The sequence below is a fragment of the Cetorhinus maximus genome, chromosome 12 (genome assembly GCF_964194155.1).
Source record: "Cetorhinus maximus chromosome 12, sCetMax3.hap1.1, whole genome shotgun sequence".
NCBI lineage: Eukaryota > Metazoa > Chordata > Chondrichthyes > Lamniformes > Cetorhinidae > Cetorhinus > Cetorhinus maximus.
Window position 1 is genome coordinate 22,421,897 of NC_135890.1, and position 25,712 is coordinate 22,447,608.

The 25,712-nt window shown below is 43.1% G+C and overlaps 1 protein-coding gene and 1 non-coding gene across 3 annotated transcripts in view; both read right to left on the bottom strand.

Moving 5' to 3' along the window:
• The window catches only part of LOC144687279 (golgin subfamily B member 1-like), a 58,510-nt gene that overhangs the window by 16,041 nt on the left and 16,757 nt on the right, over nucleotides 1-25,712 (bottom strand). For both annotated transcript variants that reach the window (XM_078553140.1, XM_078553139.1), the window contains exons 10-14: nucleotides 21,445-21,559; nucleotides 19,149-19,231; nucleotides 16,932-17,013; nucleotides 9,565-9,641; nucleotides 837-6,217 (exon numbers count right to left, since the gene is read on the bottom strand). In XM_078553140.1, coding sequence (XP_078409266.1) covers nucleotides 837-6,217; nucleotides 9,565-9,641; nucleotides 16,932-17,013; nucleotides 19,149-19,231; nucleotides 21,445-21,559 — 5,738 coding nt within the window. The remainder of the gene's footprint in view (nucleotides 1-836; nucleotides 6,218-9,564; nucleotides 9,642-16,931; nucleotides 17,014-19,148; nucleotides 19,232-21,444; nucleotides 21,560-25,712) is intronic.
• On the bottom strand, nucleotides 16,707-16,904 carry LOC144688168 (U2 spliceosomal RNA). Its single transcript, XR_013578366.1, has one exon. It is a non-coding gene; the product is annotated as a U2 spliceosomal RNA (small nuclear RNA).

A 25,712-nucleotide genomic window follows, 5' to 3' on the forward strand; every position in this document is an offset into this window, starting at 1 on the left:
GCAGGCTCAACAGACCATATGGTCCACTTCTGTTCCTATTTCTTGTGTTCACAGCGCTGGTCATTGCAAAGCTGAAAGGAATATGACAACTAATTCACCAAGGGCCTGATATAAAATTTGACAGAGGGGTAAAAGAGCTCCTAAGGCTGCCCAGTTCTATATATTCCTAAAACTTGGATGAAGAACAAAGGTCCATCATGTAACACATCACGAAGACTGAAATCACTTTTATTAAATATCTGTTCTCAGGATGTAGACATCACTGGATTGCTCCTACCATACTATTAGAAGCAGCCACAAAGACCCAGCAACAATGAAGGAATGGCAATACATGTTCAAGGCAGAAGGTTTGTGACTTTGAGGGTAACCTAGAGGTGACTGTATTCCCATGCAGTTGCTGTTCATCCTTCTAAGTGGTGGGTATCATGGGTTTTTAGGGCTGGGGTTGTTTGTTGGAGAAGCCTGGTGCATTGCTGCAGTGCATCCTGTAGATAGTAAACACTGCAGCCACAGTGCGCTGGTGATACAGGGAATGGATATTTAAGTTAGTAGGTGTGATAATGAGAAAAACCAAATAGTGATTATGTTGAGCTTGCAAAGTTTATAGGAGGAAGAGAAGACCAATGGTAGCTGAGCCTTTCATTTTCCCTACCTTTGGGCAGTAGCTGAACTGGGCTCTTTGTATTTGATCAAAATTAAGGAGCAATCTTCCCTGCCAACCACGCATATTGGGAAACCATGGGCATTTCACCCATGATTTTCTGCTATGCACAGAAGGTGAGGTGCCCCAACAGTCAGACAAACCCCGTGCTGACCCCCAAACCTTTTCACTTTACCTGGAAAGCTTGATTTCCAGTTCCTCGCAGCGAACGGAGGCCTGTCTTAGCTGCTCCTTCAGCTCATTGCAATTGTCTTCCTTATCCCTGATCTCTTCCTCTTTCTTCAAGATCGCATCATTGAACTTGACTTCCCATTTCTTGGACTCGTCAATGATTCTATCCCGGTCATTCTGCAAAGAGGACATACTACGAGTGAAGGCTGCCAGCTTTGCCAAATTTTCATTAAAGTCAGCTTGAATTTTGTTGGTTTCCACTTTCTTCCTTTCCAACACGTCTTTCAGCACATCAATAGAATCATCAGCATGCTTATTCTCACGCTCCAAACACTCCAATTTCTCTTGCATATTTCTTAGCTGCTTTCTATGTTCATTTTTTTCCAGGTTAAGCCTTCTCTTGTGCTCTTCTTCCATGCTGCTGGCTTGCTCTTGGGCCTTTTCTTCGTTGGTCTGGAGATCTTCTTTCAGTTTCAGGTTGTCTGCTAGGATCCTAGCTGCCTCACTTTGGGTATCATCGAGTCGGACTTTGCAGGAAAACAACTCTGCTTTGGCCTTCTTGCAATCCTCAATTTTTGCTGTTGTTTCCTTTATCGCAGCATCCAATCTCTTCTGAGTTTCTTGCTGAACAAATTCCAGTGCCTTTATGGTCTTTTCCAGATCACTGATCTTCTCCTGGTACCGGATGCAATCTTTCTGCAGCTGCTTGACCTCTTGCTGTTTTACCTTAAGCAGCTCCTGCAGTTCTTTGTTGTGGACCTTTCTTCCCTCTTTTCCCCTCTGCATGGACTTGACCTTTTCCTCAAAGTCCTTTTGCATCTTGGCTGCAGTTCCTGCCTTCTCACTCTTGAGCTGCCTCACCTCTTCTTCCAGCTTGTCCATCTGTTTCTGATTGTCTTTCACAGTTAGTTCAAGGCATGAAACTTTGTCGCTGCTGTCTTTCGATTCCTGTTGGTAGTTGGCAATGCTGCCATTCAGCTCTGCTAGCTGATTCATCAGTCGCTCTTCAAGGTCATCTTTATCCGACTCTGCAGCTGCTTTCTCCTTCTTTAACTCCTCAACTTGTTGCTTCATCTGGTGGTTATCCTGCTCCAACTTAGAGACAGACTCATGAATCAGTTTGAATTCATCCTGGCTTTTAACCAATTGTTCTTCCAAAGTCTCTTTCTCACTTTTCAAAAGTTGACTAGTTTTCTTCAATTCATGCATCTCATCCTCTATCATTTGTTTGTCAGTTTTCATCTGTGTCAGTTTTTCTGTCAGCTGTGACAGTTTTTGTCTGCACCTGGTAACTTCATCAAGGAAACCGGGATCAGATACCTCTTGCGAGTCCTCAGGAGAGACACGGGTTGCAGTTGACTTTATGGAAGAACCCAATTTGTTGCTGAATTCTTGTTTAACCTCTACTGCAAGGGACGCAACAATCGCTCCTTCCATCTGAATTTCCTGTTCTTGAACGACATTGCTTTGATTTTTTTCCAATTCTTTCTCGCTTCCTTCCAGTTTTTCGGTCATATCCTTCAGCTGCTGTCTCAATACGTCAGTCTCTAGGTCCAAGGCATCCCTTTGAGCTTTTAAAGTCTCAAGTTCATTCATCGCCTCTTCAGTTTCCCTCTTTGCTTTCTGCAGTTCCTCCTGAAGCTGACTTTCTGTTGAGTCAGAGGATACTGATGGCTTAACCTGGCTTATTTCAGGCTGTTGTTCTGACTGAAGCCTCTCAATTTCTTCCTCGAGCTCCATAATTTTCTGCTGCTTCGATTTAGCGAACTTCCTCATTTTCTCTCTCATTCCGTCCTGCTCCTGGGCAGCCTCCTTAAGTTGCTTTTCTACTTCTAGTTTCTGAGCCTCGATTTCTCGAATCCTACAGAGCAGTTCTTGCTTCTCCTGCTTGCTAACATCCAATACACGACTCATTCTTTCAGTCTCACCGCCGACGTTCTCGTAGGACTGTAGGAGGGTTTCGTATTCCTTCTGTAGGTCTCTGTGTTTGCGTTGCCACTCTGAGCTTTCAGCAACTTGTTCTCCTTTCAAGGATTCAATCTCCTGCTGTAAGCTTTCTTTTTCCTGTGTAACACCATCAATGACCAGTTTCAAGCTCTCACATGAAGCACTGAGATTCTGGTTTTCAGTCAATGACTTATTCACTTCTGCGATTAATTTTTCCTTTTGCTCCTGGAGATTCAACATTTTTGCCAGTAAGTCTTCTTTGTCCTGCTTCAGTTCTTCAGTAGCTTTCTCGATTTCTCCTACCTTGCTATTTAATTCTTCTTTCAATGCTGTTACAGAAGCCAGCTCTTCCTTCAGCAACTTATTTGCTTTCAAACTTTCTTTACGTGAGATCAGGGCAGCTTGTAGTTTCCTCTGTATTTGCTGTTTGGACTTAGCCTCTTCAGTATCCTCCTCTTGCTTTTGCTGAGTTTCCAGGATCTCTGTTTGGAGGCGCTTGCTCTGTTCTTCGAACTCTTTGGTTTGCTCTTCCATTTGAGTTTGCAGAGCTCTGACAAGATCTTCCTTATCAGACATCTTCTGTTGCAGGTTTTTGAGGAGTGCATCTTTTTCCTTCAACTGTAAATGGAAATGTTCTACTTCCTCATCTTTTTTCTGTGAGATGTTCTTTAATTCTTCACATTCCTTGTTAAGTGTGGCCAAGTGTTCGGAGACAGATTCAGCCCTAGCTTCTTCTAAAGCTAATTTAAGTTCCATGTCTTGAGATCTTTTCTTCAGAATGTCAACTTCTTGAAGTAACTCCTCCTTCTCTAGGCAGTGGATACTCTGCAGCTCAGTGATTTGATCCAGAGGCTGTGCTGATTCTTCCCTTGTTCTTTGTTCAAGATGTGCCAAATGCTGCTGTTTTAAATAATGGCCCTCCTTCTCATCCTGTACCTTCTGGAGCTCTTCTTTTAACTGCGCCACCAAAAGATTGTCAGCTCTTGGTTCATCAATGAATGTCTGAACAGGTTCTATTTTTGAGTCGTCTACCCACTCCGGGCTCCAGCCTGAATGCTGATTCTCCTCTGGGACAGTTATCTCTTCAGGGTTACCCTGAAGTAGCTTCCCTGCTTGCAATGCTTTGGCTGCAGAAGGCTTCTCTTCCAATAGCCATAGCTGCTCTTTCACTTTTACAAGTTCCTCACAGGTGCTCGCTTTCTCCTGACTTTGTTCATTAAAATTCTCCAGCAGGGCATTATACTCCTCTTTCTGTTGTTTCAATTGTTCCCTGTGACGTCTGCTTTTCTCCTGAGCCTTTTTCATCATGTCCTTACGTGAACTTACAGCTTCCTCAAGCTTCTTCTGCAGCTGATCTTTCTCTTGTTCCAGAGTGAAAAGCTTACACTCAAGCTCAGTTTGTTTGTCTTTTACCAACCCTTCCATTATGGCAGTGGACTCAGCCATGTTCTTGTCAGAATCTACTTCAGTGCTCTCGTGTTCAACACATTTCTTTTCTATCTCATGCTGTGATGTTAGCTGTTGAATAGTTAACTGCTTGGCAAATATATCAGCTTCGAGGGAATTCACACGGTCCGTTTTTTCCTGCAGGTTTTGTCTCAGACCTTCTACCAAATCCTGAAGCTGACTAACGCTAGCTGCTTGATCTTGCAGAGTTTTGTTAACATTCTGCAAATCAGTTTCTTTTTCAGAAAGTGCCCTAATCAAGTCAACAGTTTGTGGATCCTGGGTTTGCGCTTCTTTGAGTGGCCTCACCGGTTCTGAAGATACTAGGTCACTACGTTCTGCTCCATGCCTTTTTGGCAAGCTTTCTTCTGTGTGGAGCTCTTTATTCGGTGCTTCCTGGCTCATTTCCTCCACTTTCTTTAAAAGCTCCTTCCTCTTTATCAAAGCAGCCTGCAGCTTTCTTTTTACCTGTTCATTCTCCTTCTTCAGGTTTTCCACTTGTTTCTCCAAACCGTCCTTCTCCTTTAACAGCATTTCAAACCCAGCAGTGTTATTTTGCAGGAGGTCCATCTGTTCCCTCTCCTGAGAGGGCAGTGTGCTCTCACCACTGGGTTTCTGGTCTTCCTTTCCCTCCTGTGCTCTTTGCAGTGATAACAGCTGCTCCTTTAAGAGCTTCACTTCGTTCCCCAGTGAAAATTTGTCTTCATTCAACGCGACCATTTTGTCAGACATGCTCATGGTAAGCTCAGTCATTTCGACGTCCCTTTCTGACAGACTGCTCTGAAGCTGCTGAACTTTGCTCGTTTCCTCAGACAGACTCTGCTGCATGCTCATCAATTCCTGCTCCTTGGAGGCCAACTTCTGCATGAGCTCCTCAACTTTGGACTTGTCGTCTGTTAGGAGTTGCTTCAAGCTCAAGACAGCTTCTTCTTTCTCTTGTAACTGCCCTCTCAAACCTTTAGCCTCTGCCTCCTGCTCAGAGACACGACACTGGATGATATCCAGGTCCTTCTCCAGGGCTTCAATTTTCACATCTTTTGACCTAGATTCATTTTCCGCACTGTGAAGCTGTTCTTCTAACAAGCTGCTCTGCATGCTCGTGCTCTCCAAAAACAAAAGACGCTTTTTCTCTTCATTCGCTGCATCTTCCTCCGCTTTTGTCAGTCTCTCTTTCAGTTGAGATACTGCAAACAATTCCTCATCATATCGCTGAATCTGATCAAGAAGCTGGTCCTTTTCTAAACTCAGATTATTAATGGTTTCCTTTGAATTCTCTGCTTCTTTCTCATAATCCAAAATTCTCTGATTTAAGCTCTTAAACTCTTCTTGCTTGTCCTCTAGCTGCCTGTTGTACAAGGTCTCCACTGCTTCTCGGTTATTTTCAAGTTCTTGTACGCGAGCTTGTAGTTTCTTAAGCTCTTCATTCTCAAACACATGAAATGAATGAACATCTCTTGTAATCTCACCACATTGCTCTTTTCCTGAGACCATCTGTAGTCCTCCCTGTGAGGTGGAACCATATCCAAGATGTTCCCCAGAACTGTACAACTCTGTTGTAGAGTAGGTGCTCTCATCCAGATGGACAACTGTTGTGCTCCTTTGTTCTACTTGTATGACAGAGGTATTCTTCCCCTCTATTTGTACCGAAACAGTGGTGCTCTCTATTTCACTGCCTGAGTTTGTGCTCTCTTCCATCAGTGTGATGGAGCTCCTTCCTTCCCTCTGCTCTACCAAAACGTTAAAATTTTTATCAGCTGCTGACATGACCTTCTGTTCCAGAGGCAGAAATTGGTTTCCTTCCAGCACCTGTATCAGTGAGCCATCCCCGTCTTCTGTCAGAACTGTTCCCGGCCTGTCCAACAGCTGCTGGCTGAGTCTCACTATGTCCTTTTGAGCTTCTGCTAGTTGGTGAGTAACAACAGAAAGCTCTTTGTCTTTTTCAGAGATGGCCCTCTGTAAGGAACCGAGGTCAATGCCCTCTGCGTCACCGTGCTAGATTAAAGAAAACAAACAGACACTCAGTAAATGCTAAACAATGGGGAACTCGGAAATATCCAGATGATGGTCCGAGATGATAAAACTCTGGCCTTTTGAGCATCCCCAACTTCCTTCAGCTCACCATTGGCAGCCATGACTTCTGCTGACCAGGCTCCAACCTCTGGAATTCCCTCCCCAAAACACTTTGCCTCTCCACCTTTCATTTCCTTAAAACCTCTTTAACCAAACTTTGGTCACCTGTCCGAACGTCTCTTTTTTTGAAACAGAATGTCCACAGCATTCCATCAACACTCCTCTGAAATGGCCATTAGGAGCGGGAGGCAAGAACACTTTCTGTTGGGTCACTCCCCCTACCTTTTACCCTCCTTTTCCCTGAAGCCACTTGGGATTTCACATGGCTCTGCTCTCCTGTGCAGCTGAAACTAAGAACATGGCGTGTGACTGACAAAAGCCATTCTCACGCCACCCTCTCAAATCTTAGCTTTATTTCCCAGGAACTTTCATATGCCAGCTCACATTGGCCAATAAGCGCTGCGGCATCCTCCATGGATGGCTGCAAGTATTGTATAACAGTGCACTTTTAATTTATTTTTAATTTTATTAATTCACAGGATGTGGTCGTCTCTTCTAGGCCAGCATTTATCTTCCACCCCTAATTGTCCTAGAGGTGGTGAGCTGCCACCTTAAACCACTGCAGTGCATGTGGTGTAGGTACACCCACAGTGCTGTTGGAAAGGGAGTTCCAGGATTTTGACCCAGCAACAGTGAAGGAACAACAATATATTTCCAAATCAGGATGGTGCATAGCTTGGTGAGGAATTTGCACGTGGTGGTGTTCTCATCCATCTGCTGCTCTCATTCTTCTAGGTGGTAGAGGTCACTGGTTTGGAAGGTGATGTCGAAGGAGCTTTGGTGAGTTGCTGCAGTGAACCCTGTAGATAGTACACACTGCTGCCACTGTGCATTGGTGGTGGAGGAAATGTTTAGTGGTGGGGTGCCAATCAAGCGGACTGCTTTGTGCTGTATGGTGTCGATCTTCTCAAGTGTTGCTGGAGCTGCACTCCTACAAGTGGAGAATATTCCATCACGTTCTGACTTGTGTCTTGTAGATGGACGACAGGATTTGGGGAGACAAGAGATGAGGGAACCGCAGAATTTCCAGCCTCTGATCTACTCTTGTAGCCACTGTAATTATATGGCTGATCCAGTTCAGTTTCTGCTCAATGGTAAGCCCCAGGATGTTAACAGTGGGGGAATTCAGCAACGGTAAAGCCATTGAATGCCAACGGTGCTGAACTATCAATCCTGAGGGAGCGAGTTAAAATCCTACCATGACAAGTTGTCAGACTGAATGCAGTAAATCTAGTGATTTGTCAGCTGTTAGAAAATAGAGATACTGATACCTTTAGGTGTTAGGAATGAGATTTAAAGTTCAAGTATGATTTGTATTTCTGTATGTGTGTGTTAAGAAAGGTCTAATGGAGTTTTAGTTTTATTTTAAAAAGGTGCCTGCATTTCTAATGAGGTTTCTTTTTTACGACTGTTGCAGCTAGGTTAAACAAACAAGAGTAGAAGAATTGGGCTGTTGTCTAGTGACAGGGGTCCGTGGAGGCAGGTCCCTCTCAAAGACACAAAAACTGAAGAAAAAGCAGTTTTAAGGTTCAGTTTGAAGCCAAGACCCCAGAGAGCCTGGACACTGCAGAGGGGGCTGCAGGTTTCCCCAAAAGAACCTAAGGCCAAAGGAGTGAGACAGAGACAGGGGAAGGTCCCAAGCAGACCTTCTAGTCAAAGGAAGGACAGGAACCTGAAAAAGATCCTGTTAAGTGAAGTTAAGAATGAGGGGCAGAGATAAAGGCTCCAAGCTTCAGATTTAAAGAGACTAAGTCTGCTTTCTGCAGCTTTAAAGTGAGAACAGCTTGCAAGAGGCAAGAAGGTCCAAAGAGACAATTGAAGGTCTGAAACACTTTGCTACGGGCATGTGAAGCAGTGGTACTGTTGATGGCTGAGTTGGTGAGAGAGTGTGGGGAAAACAGCTTCAATGCATGTGGTGACCCAGGGAAGAGGAACATTGGAAGGAAAATTCAAAATCCTAGAGGTGAACTCTTGCATAAGGTGTCTGTGAGAAAGCGTTGGTTTGGGAAAAGATTCCTAAGCGAGTCCTTGGAGAGTGGGGATTAGAAACCTCTGTGTGAAAGGCAGAGTTCAGTGAGACTGATAGGCTCACAGTTTGAAAAGCGTCTGGGGAGAGTCAAGGAGAGATCCATAGCATTCAGTTGAGGTGGTATGTCACTTGGTTTCAGAGTGTGGTGCGTCTGACCACAGGATGCCATAGATTTACTTGGACTGTGTACTTACTGTGGACATTAGAGTATAAGATAGCTTTTGTAACTTGTGTTATCCTTACATATCTGTATATATCTGTAAAGGTATAGTTGTGGGTGAAGGAGTATTGTAATATAGTTCATCTTTTCTTGTTTAATAAAAGTTTTATTCTTTTGTTAAAAGTATATCATCAGCTGACTTCTGAGACTCTGTTCAGTAGCTACTCTCCACGCATCTAACCAAACAAATAAAAGTTAGGATCTATCAAGCTGGGTTCCACTCTGGGATCAGGCTTGTCCAGGGGTAATGTCAGCTGGGGATCATAACATACATGATCATTTTTTCTAGTGTCAGCTAAATTGCTAGATTACCATATAGCAATCCAATTGATGTGCTAATCTCTCTCAGGGAAGGAAGCCTGCCACTCCCCCTATCTTGTCTGACCTTCAAGTGACCCCATTCCTACACCTTGACTATTAACTGCCCTCTGAAGTGACCTAGCAAGCTACTCAGTTGGCAAAGGCTCAGCAGTTCACAAAGACTCACCACCACATTCTTAGGGCAATTGGGGATGGGCAATAAATGCCAACCTTGCCAGCGACACCAACATCAGGAATGAATAAATTTAAACATTTTTAAAGGCTGGGAGTGGAATCAATGAAGGTACATCCACAGCAGCTTCAAATAAACAATGGTTAGATATTCAAAGCTGAATTTTGAAAATTTACACCAGCCAAGACTTATCTTAATGTAGCATGTGTCTCTGAAACACTTCAGAGACAAGACTGCTATCAATCAAACCAAAATCAAGAACTCCAATCGTATCAAAACTACGTAAATCTCTGTACTGCTATCTCTTAATGCAAAATGCTCAATTTAAATTACTGAATGTTTCCAATTTTCACTTAGCAGAAAGAAAAGCTTGAACAGATTGCACAAGTGCAGGCATCATGAGGGATACTAGCAATACATTGGGGCAAAGCTGAGATAGGAAGAGCTACAGAATGAAGTTCCTGTACCTGAACTTCCGTCAATTCTGCTGCTTTTTGTTCTGTTTCAGGAATGTCCTGAAGATCCTCCATTTTGTTTGTCTGACCTGCAAACGAAAGTCAAACATTCCATCCATAATCTATTATTTACTCTTCTCCGTGAGTTCAGAAACACCTGCACGTGCATTCCAACTTCCTCTGCGACTCTTGTGGCTATTGGATACTGCCTGCAGCAAGGAGAGCCTAGTTTTCCAATTTATTTTTAATTCATTTATGGGATGTGGGCAACGCTGGCCAGGCCAGCATTTACTGCCCATCCCTAATTACCCTTGAGGGGGATAGTGGTGCCTTCTTGAACTGCTGCAGTCCATGTGATGTAGGTACGCCCACAGATGGACATTTCCACTCTGAAAAGCATGCCACTTGCTACGAAGCACTAGGAAAATCCCAGTCTCCCAGTCATACCACTCAATGCATTCCAAAGACTAAGTTTCATCGCTAGTTGCTGACTGCTGCTTAGACCTAGTTATGAACCCTGGCTGGGGCAGGCTGAATACCTGTCTGTGACGAGGAACCCAAATACCCATCTGTGAGGCCACCTAAAACAGGGGTTTGGCCCCTAACTTATATACTTAAGTAATCTACTTTTAGACAGTTGCTATAGAGGACTGAAAAAAATAGCTAGACATCCTTTTATGTTGAAAAGAGGGCAGGGAGGGGCGCTGGAGGGCAAGAATTATTAGAGGTATTCAGTGAGCAAACAGTGAAATGGTTAAAATCAACTCTCATTAACATTCCATGCTCGGTGAGGCTGCCTCTGCCCTCTCCCAGTGAGATTATGTGCCCTTGGCTGACTTTGAGGGAACAATTTTTGAGCTTTTCCTTTCCAAAAAGCAGAAGAAAGAGTTAAAGGAGCAAACTGACAGCCGGAAAGAATAATCCCTGTGTTAGTGACTAAATTACACCGCTTCTGATCCTGTTCCTACACAGACAGAGGGATATTTCCCGCTTGCAATTTCAGGGCGAATTAATCTGCTGACCCAGGGGTCTGATTCCTGTTCATTTCAATTAAACCTATTAGCACTGAGGTCAGATGAACTACCTCAGTGATTATTCTATCTCTCCTTTTTTTAATTCATTCACAGGATATGGTCTTTGCTGGCTGGGCCAGCATTTATTGCCCATGAGGTGGTGGTGTTGGTGAACTGTCTTCTTGAACCATTGCAGTTCATGCGATGTTGGTACACCCACAGTGCTGTTAGGGAGTTCCAGGATTTTGACCCAGCGACAGTGAAGGAATGGCGATATATTTCCAAGTCAGGACACTGAGTGACTTGGAGGGGGACTTCAAGGTGGTGGCGTTCCCTTCTATCTACTGCCCTTGTCCTTCTAGATAGTACTGGTCATGGGTTTGGAAGATGCTGTCTAAGGAGCCTTGGAGAATTCCTGCTGCTACTGTGCGTCGGTGGTGGAGGGATTGAATGTTTGTGGATGTGGTACCAAACAAGCAGGCTGCTTTGTCCTGGACAATGTCAAACTTCTTGAGTGTTGCGGGAGCTGCACTCATCAAGGCAAGTGGGGAGTATTCCATCACACTCCTGACTTGTGTCTTGTAGATGGTGGACAGGCTTTGGGGAGACAGGAGGTGAGTTACTTGTCCCACGATTCCTAGCCTCTGACCTGTTCTTGTAGCCACTGTATATATGTGGCTAGTCCAGTTCAGTTTCTGGTCAATGATAACCCCCAGGATGTTGATAGTGAGGGACTCAGTGATAGTAATGCCATTGAGCTTCAAGGGGCGATGGTTAGATTCTCTCTAGTTGGAGATGGTCATTGGCTGGTACTTGTGTGGCATGAATGTTACCACTTGTCAGCCCAAACCTGGATATTGTCCATGTCTTGCTTCATTTGGACATGGACTGATTCAGTATCTGAGGAGTCACGAATGGTGAACATTGCACAATCATCAGCGAACATCCCCACCTCTGACCTCATGATGGAAGGTCATTGATCAAGCAGTTGAAGATGGTTGGGCCGAGGACACTACCCTGAGGAACTCCTGCAGTGATGTCCTGGAGCTGAGATGACTGACCTCCAACAACCACAACCATCTTCCTTTGTGCTAGGTATGACTCTAGCCAGTGGAGAGTTGTCCCTCTGATTCCCATTGACTCCAGTTTTGCTAGAGCTCCTTGATACCACAGTTGGTCAAATGCAGCTTTGATGTCAAGGGCAGTCACTCTCACTTCACCTTGGAAGTTCAGCTCTTTTGTCCATGTTTGAACCAAGGCTGTAATGAGGTCAGGAGCTGACTGGCCCTGACAGAACCCAAACTGGATGTCAGTCTCCAGGTTATTGCTATGCAAGTGCTGCTTCATCGCACTGTTGATGACACCTCCATTCCATTACTAATAATTGAGAGTAGACTGATGGGGAGGTAATTGGCCAGCTTGGATTTGTCCCGTTTTGTGTGCACAGGAAACGTCTGGGCAATTTTCCAATTAGCCGGGTAGATGCCAGTATTGTAGCTGTGCTGGAACAGTTTGGCTAGGGGCGTGGCAAGTTCTGGAGCACAAGTCTTCAGTATTATTGCCGGAATATTTTCAGGCCACATAGCCTTTGCACTATCCGGTGCCATCAACCGTTTCTTGATATCACGTGGAATTAATCGAATTGGCTGAAGACTGGCATCTGTGATGCTGAGGTCCTCCGGAGGAGGCCGAGATGAAACATCCACTCGGCACTTCTGGATGAAGATTGTAGCAAATGCTTCAGCCTCATCTTTCACACTGATGTGCTGGGCTCCTCCATCATTGAGGATGGGGATATTTATGGAGCGTCCTCCTTCTGTTAGTTGTTTAATTGTCCACCACCATTCAAGACTGGATATGGTAGGATTGCAGGGCTTAGATCTGATCTGTTGGTTGTGGGATTGCTTAGCTCTAATATCACTTGCTGCTTATGCTGTTTGGCACGCAAGTAGTCCTGTGTTATAGCTTCACCAGGTTGACACCTCATTTTTAGGTATACCTGGTGCTGCTCCTGGTATGCCTTCCTGTACTCTTCATTGAACTAGGGTGATTCCCTGGCTTGGTGGTAATAGTAGAGTGGGCGATATGCCAGGCCATGAGGTTACAGATTGTGTTCGAGTACAATTCTGTTGCCACTGATGGCCCACAGTGCGTCATGCTTGAACCAAGGTTGTAATGAGGTCAGGAGCCAAGTGGCTCTGGCATTGTTAGATCTGTTCAAAATCTATCCCATTTAGCATGGTGGTAGTGCTACACAACACAATGGAGGGTATCCTCAATGTGAAGGCAGGACTTTGTCTCCACAATGACTGTGTGGTGGTCACTCCTACCGATACTGTCATGGACAATTACATCTACGACAGGCAGGTTGGTGAGGAGGTGGTCAAGTGTGTTTTTCCCTTTTGTTGGTTCCCTCACCACCTGCCACAGACCCATTCTAGCAGCTATGTCATTTAGGACTTGGTGATGGATGTTGAAGTAATCGCTAACTCAGAGTACATTCTGCGTCTTTGCCACCCTCAGTGTTTCCTCCAAGTGATGTTCAACATGGAAGGGCACTGATTCATCAGCTGAGGGAGGGCGGTATGTGGTAATCAGCAGGTTTCCTTGCCCATGTTTGACCTGATGCCATGAGACTTCATGGGGTCCGGGGTCGATGTTGAGGATCCCAGAGCAACTCTCTCCCGACTATTTACCACTGTGCCACCACCTCTACTGGGGCTGTCCGGTCGGTGGGACAGGGACCACCATCCCATAGCCAGGGATGGTGTTTGGGGCGTTATCTGTAAGGTATGATTCCGTGAGGATGACTCTGTCAGGCTGTCTGTGAGACAGCTCTCCCAATTTTGGCACTAGCTCCCAGATGTTAGTAAGGAGGACTTTGCAGGGTCGACAGGGCTGAGTTTGCCATTGTCGTTTCTGGTGCCTAGGTCGATGTCTGGTGGTCCTTTTCATTCCTTTTTTGAGGCTTTGTGGTGGTTTGTTACAATTGAGTGGCTTGCTAGGCTATTTCAGGGGGCATTTTAAGAGTCAACCACATTGCTGTGGGTCTGATGTCACATGTAGGCTAGACCAGGTAAGGACGGCAGATTTCCTTCCCTAAAGGGAGGGTTTTTTAACAACAATCGACAATGGTTTCATGGTCATCATTAGGCTTTTAATTTTAATTCGATTTTTACTGAATTCAAATTCTACCTGCCATGCCAGGATTCGAACCCAGGTCCAGTCTCTGCATTACTAGTCCAGTGACAACACCACTACACCATCGCCTCCCCTGTTCACTTTCACAATCTCTCACTAAGGTCCTCCACACCAACACCCCATTATGTAGAAACAAGCATTTTATTGGGGTGTTAGCTGTTCTGACGACGGGTCTCTCATAAAACTTTAACCATTTTTATTCTCTTTCAGATGCAGACGGGCCTGCTGATTATCATTTTACATTATTTTCCTTTCCTTTTCAAAAGTATAGTTGCATTTAATAAATTTTTATATTCATCACAGAGTTGTCAATACTGGAGAATGGAACTGCTCTATACTGTTCCAGCAAACATCAGCACAGGCAGGTACAGCATGGATTAGATGCAGAGTAAAGCTCCTGCTACACTGTTCCATTAACACCCCCAGAGCAGGTGCAGCATGAGTTAGATTCAGAGTAAAGCCCCTGCTAGTTTAACTCAACAATGAATCTCACTCACAGCCTCAGAAGGGACACCTTGGCTGTTTTCCATTCCCACACCTACCTCTTGTTGCCTCTCTGAAAGAGATTGCTAGTTTAGTTTGGGATTAATGGGTCATTTTCAGGTTGAAAAGGCGTAACTAGTGGAGTGCCACAAGGATCAATCCTAGGGCCTCAATTATTTACTATCTATATTAATGACTTGGAGGAAGGGGCAGAGCGTAACGTATCCAAATTTGCTGATGATACAAAAATAGGTGGGAGGGCATGTAGTGATGAGGACAAAGAATCTGCAAGGGGATATAGATAGGTTGAGTGAGTGGGCAAAAACTTGGCAGATGGAGCTTAATATAGGAAAGTGTGAAGTCAAGCACGTTGGTAGGGAGAATCAAAAGGCAGACTATTATTTAAATAGAAAGAGACTCAAAAAAGTGCAGCACAGAGGGATCTGGGTGTTCTCGTGCATGAAACACAAAGTTAGCCTGCAGGTGCAGCAAGTAATTAAGAAGGCAAATGGAATTTTGGCCTGTATTGCTAGGGGGCTGGGGTTTAAAAATAGGGAAGTCTTGTTACAACTGTACAGGGTGTTGGTGAGGCCGCACCTGGAGTACTGCGTATAGTTTTTGTCCCCGTATTTAAGAAAGGATATATTCACATTGGAAGCAGTTCAAAAGAGATTCACTAGGCTAATTTCTAGGATGAAGGGGTTGACTTATCAAGAATGTCAAACAGGTTAGGCCTTTATTCATTATAGTTTAGAAGAACGAGGGGTGATTTTGTAATCTATTGAAACGTCCAAGATTCTGAGGAGGCTTGACAGGTTAGATGTTGAGAAGATGTTTCCACTAGTGGAGGAATCTCAAACTACAGGACATAGTTACAGAATAAGGAGGCACACATTTAAAACTGAGATGCGAAGGAAGTTCTTCTCTTAGAGGGTAGTGAATGTCTGGAATTCTCTACCCCAGAGAGTTATGGAAGCTAGATCACAAAGTATTTAACGAGGAGGTAGATATATTTTTGAATATCTGGGAGCTGAGGGCTATGAGGAGCTGGCATGAAAGAGGAGTTGAGGCCTGGGCAGATCACCCATGATCTTATTGAATGCGGGGCAGGCTTGAGGGGCTGAATGACCTCCTCCTGCTCTTATTCCTTATGTTCTTATGTAGTGCTAAATTAAGAAAAGTTTTGTACTTTGGGACGAGGTTATGGAGTGACTGATTGAATGTCATAAATTTATTTCAGATAGGAGCCTTGTAGCCATCATTGTAGGCTGGATCTGAAGGCTGGTTCTGGAATTAAATCCTAAAGTGTCCGACCCAGGGTACTACCTACCTCTTTCTCCTTAGAAACAGATGATCTTCAATTCTCCCTGCAAGGCTGGATTTGACTCCAGGAGGTAGAAGTGAAATGACAACTTAAATTTTACTTTGCTTAAATATATATGATCTGTATTAATCTGATTTATGTCAGATATTCTACAAATCTCAAAAAAGGTTTCATGGTTCTGAGTTTTCCCCTTGTTATCTAGACCATCTCCTGGCTGACCACAACCAAGGCCCGGCCTTTGTGGACTGTATAATTCGGTATCACAAGGCAGTGTACATTTTGACACATTTTCATACAGTTATATGGAGACAATAGAGAAACTGAGATGGTTTCGCTCAGAAAGGGGAGATTTGATAGAAGTGTTCAAAATCGTGAGGGATTTTGATTGAGTAAATAGGGGAAACTGTTTCCACTGGCAGGAGGGTTGGTAACCTGAGGACTAAGATAATTGGCAAAACATCCAGAGAAGAAAAGAAGAAAATCTTTTTTCATACTACAAGTTATTATGATCTGGAATGCGCCACCTGAAAAGGTGGAGGAAGCAGATTCAATTGTAATTTTCAAAAGGGAACTGGATAAATACTTGAAAAGGAAATATGTGCAGGGCAATGAAGAAAAAGTAGAGTAGTTGGACTAACTGGAGGGCTCTTTCACAGAGCTGGGACATACATGATGGGCTGATTGGCCTCCTTCTACACTGCATCATTCTATGAATCTATCAGTGACTAGGGGAAGCCTGGAGTTAGTGAAGTTTGAACAATGAATCTTCCTGCACCCTCCACTCCACCCAACACCACCCCCCCGCAGGCCTGTAAAGTAGAATCAAGATTCTGGGTGGATCCCCAATGAAATAACGTAACATCTGATTCTATACCAATCCTAGAGGACCTCCCATCACATTGCTTACCGGTGTTTAGTTGCTCCCCTGGCAGAATTGGTTGAATGGGCTGAATAGTCTACTCCTGTTCCTGTGTTGCCTGGCTCAGGGTCAATCAAAGGGCAGTCAGAACAAGTTAAATTTCAGGCTCCAGGCTAATGACTGTTTTCCTCTTGCACCTCTAACAATGCCTGACATAGAGGAACCTATGTGGAAATGATGCTGTGATATTTCCTATCCATAGTAACCAACCTTTTTTTTGTGCACTGATCCCAGAAGTACTGCAATGCCAGGTCAATGCGTGGAGTGGACAGAGCAAGCCCCTATTCCATCTCCCTGCTCCAAAAATCAATTTAATATATGGTCCCCAGATAAGGGGCGTATCAGATATTAAACTGATAAGAACAGATACTACACTTGATCTTAGCCCTTCTTCTTCAAGCACAGCTAATAACTTCTCCAAATTTGTCACAATCATTACCTGTGCCAGGTGAAATGTCTCCAGACTGGATTGCTTGGTCCAGTACTATGCTGTCCAATAATTTGCTGCCAGTATCTCCAACCTAAACAGAGAAGAACAGAAGCACAAGCCATACTTGATGTCAGTGCTTTTGTGAAGATGAAACAATAAAATAAAATCAAGTTCCCCCAACTTACAAAATTCCCCGAGGCCCTCAATCCTTAGTCAGCTTCACTTATGCTCTCTGTACCCTTGTAGCTGGTGCCAAATTCTCTAACTGACATGACATGGTCTGATATAAGTTAAGAATAACAGAATCAAGAGGTTATAACAATCAGGACTAAACAGGCTAGAGGCCTTCTCTCTAGAAAAGAGAATGCTGAGTGGTGACCTGACAAGAGGTCTTCAAGATTATGAAAAATATTGATGGCGTAGATGTAGAGAAAATGTTTCCCAATGTGAGGAAGGCCAAAAATAGCAAGTCGTAAATATAAGACAGTCATTAATAAACCCAATAAGGAATCCAGAGTGGTGAGAATGTGGAACTTACTACTAGAAGGAGAAGTTAAGACAAATAGCATGGATGTTCTTAAGGGGAAGCTAGATAAATCCATGAAGGAGAAAGAATTAGAAGGTTATACTAACAGGGTGAGAGGAAGTTTGAGAGGTTAAACTCTACTACATGGTCAACTGCAGTTCCCCATTGAGATCACCTAACAGCACTGATGAGGGATTGAAACTAGAATCTCCTGGTCTGTATAGCTGGGAATCACACTGAATGGTATTGTTCATGAATGGAGCCTTTGGTAGAATTTAGGTGGTGGTGGTGAAGATGGTGGTCTGTGCACATGAATGGATGTCACTGTTCGTGCACAGCCACAGGTTATAAAATTATTCTAACATATGATGCAGTAAAACAACCTTCAATAACCCTGTGTTAATGAGCTGAGACAGATTCAACCAGCTGTAGTATTGGGCCAAGCTGTACATTGTAAGCCATGCTCTCTGGCTAAAAGCCTATTAACTGCTACATTAAGGTTTGAAGCAACTCAGCTCCTACACAGCATCTTCACCTTATACACAGTCTGATACACTATCAGACATGAGCTCCAATTTTACACCACTCCTTTCCATTCAATGATTGATCACATAACAGTGACTCTACCTCAAAAAGGTATTTTACTGTGTGAAGGACTTTGGGATGTTCTGAGGTGGTGACGAGGCTCTACTAAAATGCATTTCTTTCCTTGTGTTAAGACACAAATCAGTCTCCAAGAATTAGCACTGTTGTCTGGTACAACAACACCACCATTCACCTCCACCTGGCTCAGGTCTAGCCTAAGCCAATGGGGTGAAGAAAACTTGGAGGCAATATTAGGAACATAAGAAAAGTAATGGATGCAAAAAGGCTGGCCAGTCTATTAAAGCTCATCTGTTTCATACCCTAAATTTCCCATTGAAATCTATCCCTCTGGTATCCCAACTTTCCTAAAAAAATCCCAACCCTCTAGTCCAAGTCTCCTTCAAAATCATATCCCTCTAGTACACTGACTCTCTCAAAGTCCCATCCTCTTTGTACTCCAACTCACCCTCAAAACCTCAATCCTCTAGCACTCCAACTCACCCTCAAAATCCCATCCCTCTCGTACACCAACTTTTCTACAAAATTGTAACCCTCCCATACCCCAAATCTCCTACAAATGTCCATTCTCCTAGTCTTAACTCTCCCATCTTAACATTCCAGTGCAATTAAAATTCTCGAGGAAACAAAGTTCCTATTAAGATCAATTTCAGACCCCATTCCAGAGATTGGAGTTTATAATCTAAACTGACATTTCAGTGCAGTGCTAAAGGGAGTAACACACTGTTGAAGGGTGTCAAACTGAGGCCCCATCTACCCTCCCAATTAGGCACAAAAGATATCACAGCATTATTCAAAGGAAACAGCAAGGTTTCCTGTTAATACTTAAATCTGACCCAACATCACTAAAAAATATATATCTAGTCATTTATCTCACTTTTATTTAATCGTAAGTTCTTTCTTTACAGGTTTCCTGATCTATCAGGGAGAACATTGAGGTATCTGTGCCAGCTCCTGACAGTGTTTACAGTTCTCCCAACTGTACTGTCCATCAGACTGCCTGGAGCAACGAAGGCATGGTTGAGGCCAGGTGCAGATGATGCTCGTGGTAAAGTGAACAACAGGCCTCTGAAGATAAGTTAGTCTCACGTCCATACCTGAATGCACCCCTGAGCGTCCTGAGCCAACTCTTCAGTCCCCCTATGTTGTTCCAGTTTTTTGATCCTGGCTCGCAGATGTTCTGTTGAAACAACAATGATGAGCACTTCAGTTTTGGTTTCTGCTTTTTATGATGCTCTTCACCACAACATCTGATCGTCATACAGCAAGGCACAAAACAGTGTCTCGGTAATTCTGTCTACCCACAGGTTTATAATCCTGCATAGACAGGGGATAAACTTCCAGTTCTCTATATCTAAACAGAGACCAGACACCCCCAGTACTATATACCGAGGCAGGGAAGGGACTAGGGAATTATCGAAGATTCATAAAATGGTTACAGCACAGAAGGAAGCCACTCTGCCCTACACATCTGTGACAGTTCCCCGTAAGAGCAATTTAGCTACTCCCACCCACACCCTTTCCCAATAATTCTGCAAATATTATCTCTTCATATGCTTATTCAATTCCCTTTTGAAAGCTACGAATGTATCACCCTTTTAGGTTGTGCATTCCAGATTGTGATCACTCACTGCTCTCCAGCCACCTTAATTTTGTTGCCAAAAACCTTAAATCTTTGCCCTCTGGTTCTCTACCTTTGTGCATATAGAACAGAAGCAGTTTTTCCTCTATCTACTTTGCCTAGGCCTCTCATGACTTTGAACACCTCTAGCAAATCTCCTCTCTATCTTCTCCAAAGAGAATAACCCCAACTTCTCCAATCTATCCATGTAACTGAACTCCTTCATTCCTGGCACCATTATCATAAATATTTTCTTTAAAGCCTTCACAACTTTCCTAAATTCATTGCCCATATCTGGACACATATCTCCAGTTGTGGTCAAACCAATGTTTTATAAAGGTTCATCATTATGTCCTTGCTTTTTTACTCTATGCCTCTATTTATAAAGTCAAGGATTCTGTATGTCTTTGTAACCACTTTCTCAACCTGCCCTGTCATATTTAATGATTTGTGCACATTTATCCCCAGGTGTCTCTGTTTCTGCACTCCTTTTATAATTGTATCCTTTGTTTTATATTACCTCTCCTCATTTTTCCTACCAAAATCTATCACCTTGTACTTCTCTGTATTAAATTTCATCTGCCAAGTGTCTGCCCTTTCCACCAGTCTGTCTCTGTCCTCTTGAAGTCTATCACTATCCTTCTCACAGCTCACAATACTCCCAAGTTTTGTGTCTTCTGCAAATTTTGAAATTGTGCCCTGTACACTAAGTCTGAGTCATTAATATATATCAAGAGAAGGAGGTCATAGTAACAACCCCCAGAGAGCATCACTGTATACCTTCCTCCAGTCCTAAAAACAGCCATTCGCCACGACTCTGTTTTCTGTCACTCGGCCAACTTTGCATCCATGCTGTTATTGCCTCTTTTATTCCATGGGCTTCAATTATGCTGACAAGCCTACTATGTGGTCCTTTATCAAACGCCTTTTTGAAGTCCTTGTACACCACATCAACTGGTATACTTTCATCAACCCTTTCTGTTACTCAACAAACAAGTTAGTTAAACATGATTTGCCTTTAACAAATCCATGCTGGCTTTCCTTTAATTAGTCCATACTTGTCTGAGTTTCTTGTCAGAGTACCATATTGGAAGAGTCATATTGGAATCAAATCACTCTCCACAGAAGCTGTCAGGCCTGTTGAGTTTTTTCAGCACTTTGTTTTTATTTCTCATCCAAGTGACTGTTGATTTTGACGTGGGATTATCATTTCCAAAAGCTTGCCTACCACTGAGGTTCAACTGACTGGCCTGTAGTTACTGCCTCTATCCTTACACCCTACTTTTAACAAAGATTCAATTCTCAAGAACTCTGGCAACACACCCATATCTAAGGAGCATTGGGAGATAATGGCCAGCTATAGAGATAGGGTGTATGATACCTTGGCAGCAAATTGCACTTCACAAGAGTAACTGTAGAAATGTGTGGGGTTTGTTGTGGGATGCTGTGCTTTGTGGCATCGCATATGAGTGACATTTTTGCGATAAATTATTTTACACCTGAACCCCAAACCTTTCCACAAATGCGAGCACAGAGGGCAAACTGCATATAAGGTGGTTTGCTTTCAGAGCCTGTAGTGCTCCTGTGGATAAGAGGAAAAGAGAAAACACACAAACACCAACATCAAAGATCCCAAGGCAATATTAGGACAGGGAGCTCTACCAGTGTCCTACCAACACACCTCCCTTGACCAACATCAGCAAAATATAGAATGCATGGTCATCCATCTGTTTTAAGAAAATGTGGCTCCTTTTTAAAACAAATCCATTTACCATTTTCAGTCTTAACCTCCTCATAGTCCATTGTCTTCCACAAGAGGCTTCCCTTCTCTTCTTCTAGCTCTGCCAATCTGTTCTGCGATGTCAGCTCCTGTTCCTCAACAGCAGTCTGGATGTTGGGGGAGGGAGGATAAAAAATAAAATCCAAATTACTGAATGTGACAGTTCATTCGCTTTCAGATCATAAGAATCTCTAAAATATGACTTAATTTTTGGGAACTAAACATACTGCTCATAGTCAATTGACAAATGTCAGTTTTGCTTTATATGTAAGATAGCAATAGAGTTATGCGAACAATGTCAGAAACTTACCTCATAGCACTACCTACTGGTCAGATCCTGAAACTGCACCGTTGCAGGCAACTGGTTACAGGCAGGATTTGAAATAGAAAGTTTGCAATGGCAGTTTAATTCTTAAATATTGACATGAAAATCTGATCAGAAATTGTGACAACAGGAAATGCATAAATACATTAGATTTCTAATAATATAGTAATCAGACTTGTGGCAATTCACTGCAAGGCAAGATCAAATGCAGCCTTCAGGAGGCGTCGATTAGAGGACAGAGGGCAGTTAGACCGGGGACACAAAGGTAATTCAGTCCACATTTTTATGAAATATCTTGATATTATATTTTTATTGATGATTAAATGCAATGCAACAGAAGCAGGGAAGATTGGAATTGAGGAGTTTTGAAACTGAGGTGTGACAGCACTACCTCTCACAGAAGTCAGGAAGATATAATAATGTGACTGGAATTTACTGTAAAATCATGGTGTCTGTGTGGGTGCAGGTGAGAAAGAGAGAGAGAGAGAGAGAGAGAGTTGATTGGATTAACGTCAGCTGACCTGATGGCTTTGATGTAAACACGGCAAGCATGGGAGAAAGTTTAGGATGTAAGGTGTAAAAGTACATTTGCATTTTTAAATAAACCAGACTCGATTGTTTTCAAAAGATGGAATGAAATGTGGCACCTAGACAGGTGAAATTCAGAAACAATTTGTTTATTTTTTCCAAAATTTACTGGTAAAATGGGTACTATGCTAAATTTTTATGATCAGAAAAGTAAAGTCCAAAGGCAGAGTGAAAAAATGGGTATTTGCATTCAAAGGGGAAAACAGATAGAAAGGAGCGAAGGCTGTGTGTAAGGGTAGGCACTTTAAGATGTGGCAAGTGTGAAAAACCTTCAGTATCTAAGCCTCAAGCTGCTGAAGTTAAGAAAACTCACTTTGAATTCGACTGGTTCAGGGTATTGTGTGTCACCTTCCTGGGTCCTTTAAAATCTGTGTGTCTTACTGTTGCCTTAACGAAAGTGTAACTGGGAGTTGAATTAATTAAAGGATTTAGAAGCTTTTATAGTGGTAATTTGTAGACACATGTAAGTGTTTAAAAATCATTTTTCTCGTGAATAAATGTTTAATCTAACTTTGCAAAAACTTGTAAGACTTGGTGGTCGTATTACTACTGAATTCAAGGCACGCATCTCAAAATTTATACAAATTGCAAAACAAGTTGTGGCAGTTGTTTCAAGTTTCCCTTTGGGGTTTGAACTGCTAAGCATTTACCATCAGCTGTGCCATAACACAGAAGAGTGCAACAAATTTACAGAAGCAAATGTAGAAAAAGAGATTTATAATAGAAAAATTTGGTAGGTGGTGTGGTCGGCTATAAGAATCTTAGGATTCAGCAGAGGGAAGGCGTTAGCCAAAATTGTCACAACTTTAACTTTTGTAACCACACTCTGAAACAATTCGATGTTTCCCTTTATTAGTGAAGGTGGAAAAGCCCACAGCACTTGCCAGTATGTTGTTCGTTGTTGGCAGGCTCCTATCGGAGCAATATTTTGATTGTTTCCTTAGATTATTTAAATGCAAGTTGACTAATCCAGGATGTCTACCTTAATTGGATTCTTTGCCAGACTTGGAATATCAATAGAAGAACTACTAGGGGGAGAAGGGAAGTGAGAACTATTAGTTAGACTTCGCAAAGAGTTACGGGGAACGTTTGAAATGGAGAAAAGACGGCTCGAGGAAGATCTTTTGGAAGCTAAGAATCTAAGGAGTGCAGATTAACAAAACCTTAATAAATTACTTGCCACAGCCACAAATGGGACATGGACACAAACCCAGAGGAGGATAGAGAACAGTTTAAGTTTAACAACTTTGCAAAAAAGGTGAGAATATATGGGACAGTGGAGGATGACAGTTCTGGCACATACAAGAGACAAAATGGTGGCAAGGTTAGAAGAGGTAACTGAATGAATAAATAGATTTCAAGAAAACTTTAAAAAAGGTTATGGAGGTAAGTAAGCAGGCAAAGGAATTTAAGGAGTCCTAGAGGTTATGTTGAAGAACTGTGCCTTAAATAGGAGAGTGGGGGAGTGAACAACAACAACTAGTATGTATGTTGTGCCTTCAACACAATAAAGCCTTGCAAGGCACTTTTCAGAAACATTATAAAATTAAATTTGACACTGAGTCACATAAGGAAACATTAAGGCAGATGGCCAAAAGTTTGGCAAGAGGTAGATTTTGAGAAGCATCTAACGAGAGACAAAGAGTTTTAGGGAGGAAATTCCACAACTTAGGGCTTTGGAAACTGAAGACATGGTCACCTGTGGTGGAGCAATTAAATTTGGGGATGCTCAAGAGACCAAAATAAGAAAAGCAAAGATGTCTCGGAGGGTTAGGGGGTATGATCAAGTAGTTTGCGGATGACACGAAAATTGGTAGGACAGTAAATAGTGAGGAGGTTAGCCGTAAACTGCAAGAGGATATCAGTGGACTGGTCAGGTGGGCGGAGCAGTGGCAAATGGAATTCAACCTGGAAAAGTGAGAGATAATGCACTTGGGGAGGGCTAACAAGGCGAGGGGTTACACTATGAATGATAGGACCCTGGAAAGTACTGAAGATCAGAGGGACCTTGGTGTGCATACCCACAGATCTCTGAAGGTAGCACGGCAGGTAGATAAGGTGGTTAAGAAGGCATATGGGGTACTTACCTTAATTAGCCGAGGCATAGAATACAAGAGCAGGGAGGTTATGCTGGAACTGTATAAAACGCTGGTTAGGCCACAACTGGAGAACTACGTGCAGTTCTGGTCACCACATTATAGGAAGGATGTGATTGCACTGGAGAGGGTGCAGAGGAGATTTACCAGGATGTTGCTTGGGCTGGAGGGTCTGAGCTATGAGGAAAGGCTGGGGTTGTTTTCCTTGGAGCAACGAAAGTTGAGAGGGGACCTGATAGAGGTGTATAAGATTATGAGGGGCATAAATAGAGTGGATAGGAGGGCACTTTTTCCATTAGTAGAGGGGTCAATGACCAGGGGGCATAGATTTAAGGTAGAGGTAGAAGGCTAAGAGGGGAGTTGAGGAGAAATTGTTTCACCCAGGAGGGTGGTGGGAGTCTGGAACTTACTGTCTGAAAGGGTGGTTGAGTCAGAAACTCTTGTAACATTTAAGAAGTATTTAGTTATTCACTTGCGTTGCCATAGCCTCCGGGGCTATGGGATTAGTGTAGCCAGATCTTTGGTGACTGGCGTGGCCGAATGGTCTCCATCTGTGCTGCAGATGTCTAAAATCTATGAGTCTATGGTTGTGGGGCAAAAGGATTACGGAGATAAGGTGGAACAAAGGCATACAGGATTTTAAAACAAGGATGAGAATCTTCAAATTGAGGTGTTAAGGTCAAGGAGGTGTACACACAAGAGGCCAGAGCTGTGCAACTGAGGGACAAGGGTTAGACAGCAAGCTGGAGGGGGCTGCAGATGTAGGGTGGGAGGATTTGTAAACAAGAATAAGGGTGCTGAATTTGGTGCATTGGAGAATAGATGCCAATGGAAGCAGAGAAGTGCAGGGTGATGGACAAGAGGGACGATGTAGAGTAGGAATCAGGAAGATGCCAGAAAGGTCAAAAGGAGGGGTCTGGAGAAGTCTAATAATAAAATATTACAGATGCTAAAAATCTGAAATAAAAACATTAAATGCTGGAAATACTCAGCAGGTCTGGCAGCATCTGGGGAGAAAGAAAGTTAACTTCTCAGGTTGATGACCTTTTGTCAGTTGCTTTAGAAGTCTAATCTGGGGGAAACAAAGCAGATCAGATGTACAATGCTCAAAAAATATGGTAAAAAAAAGATTTACATTATATAGCACTTATCACGACCACCAGACATCTCAAAGCACTTTACAGCCAACAAAATACTTTTAAGTGTAGTCACTATTGCAATGCAGGAAGCAATGTGATAATGACCAGATAA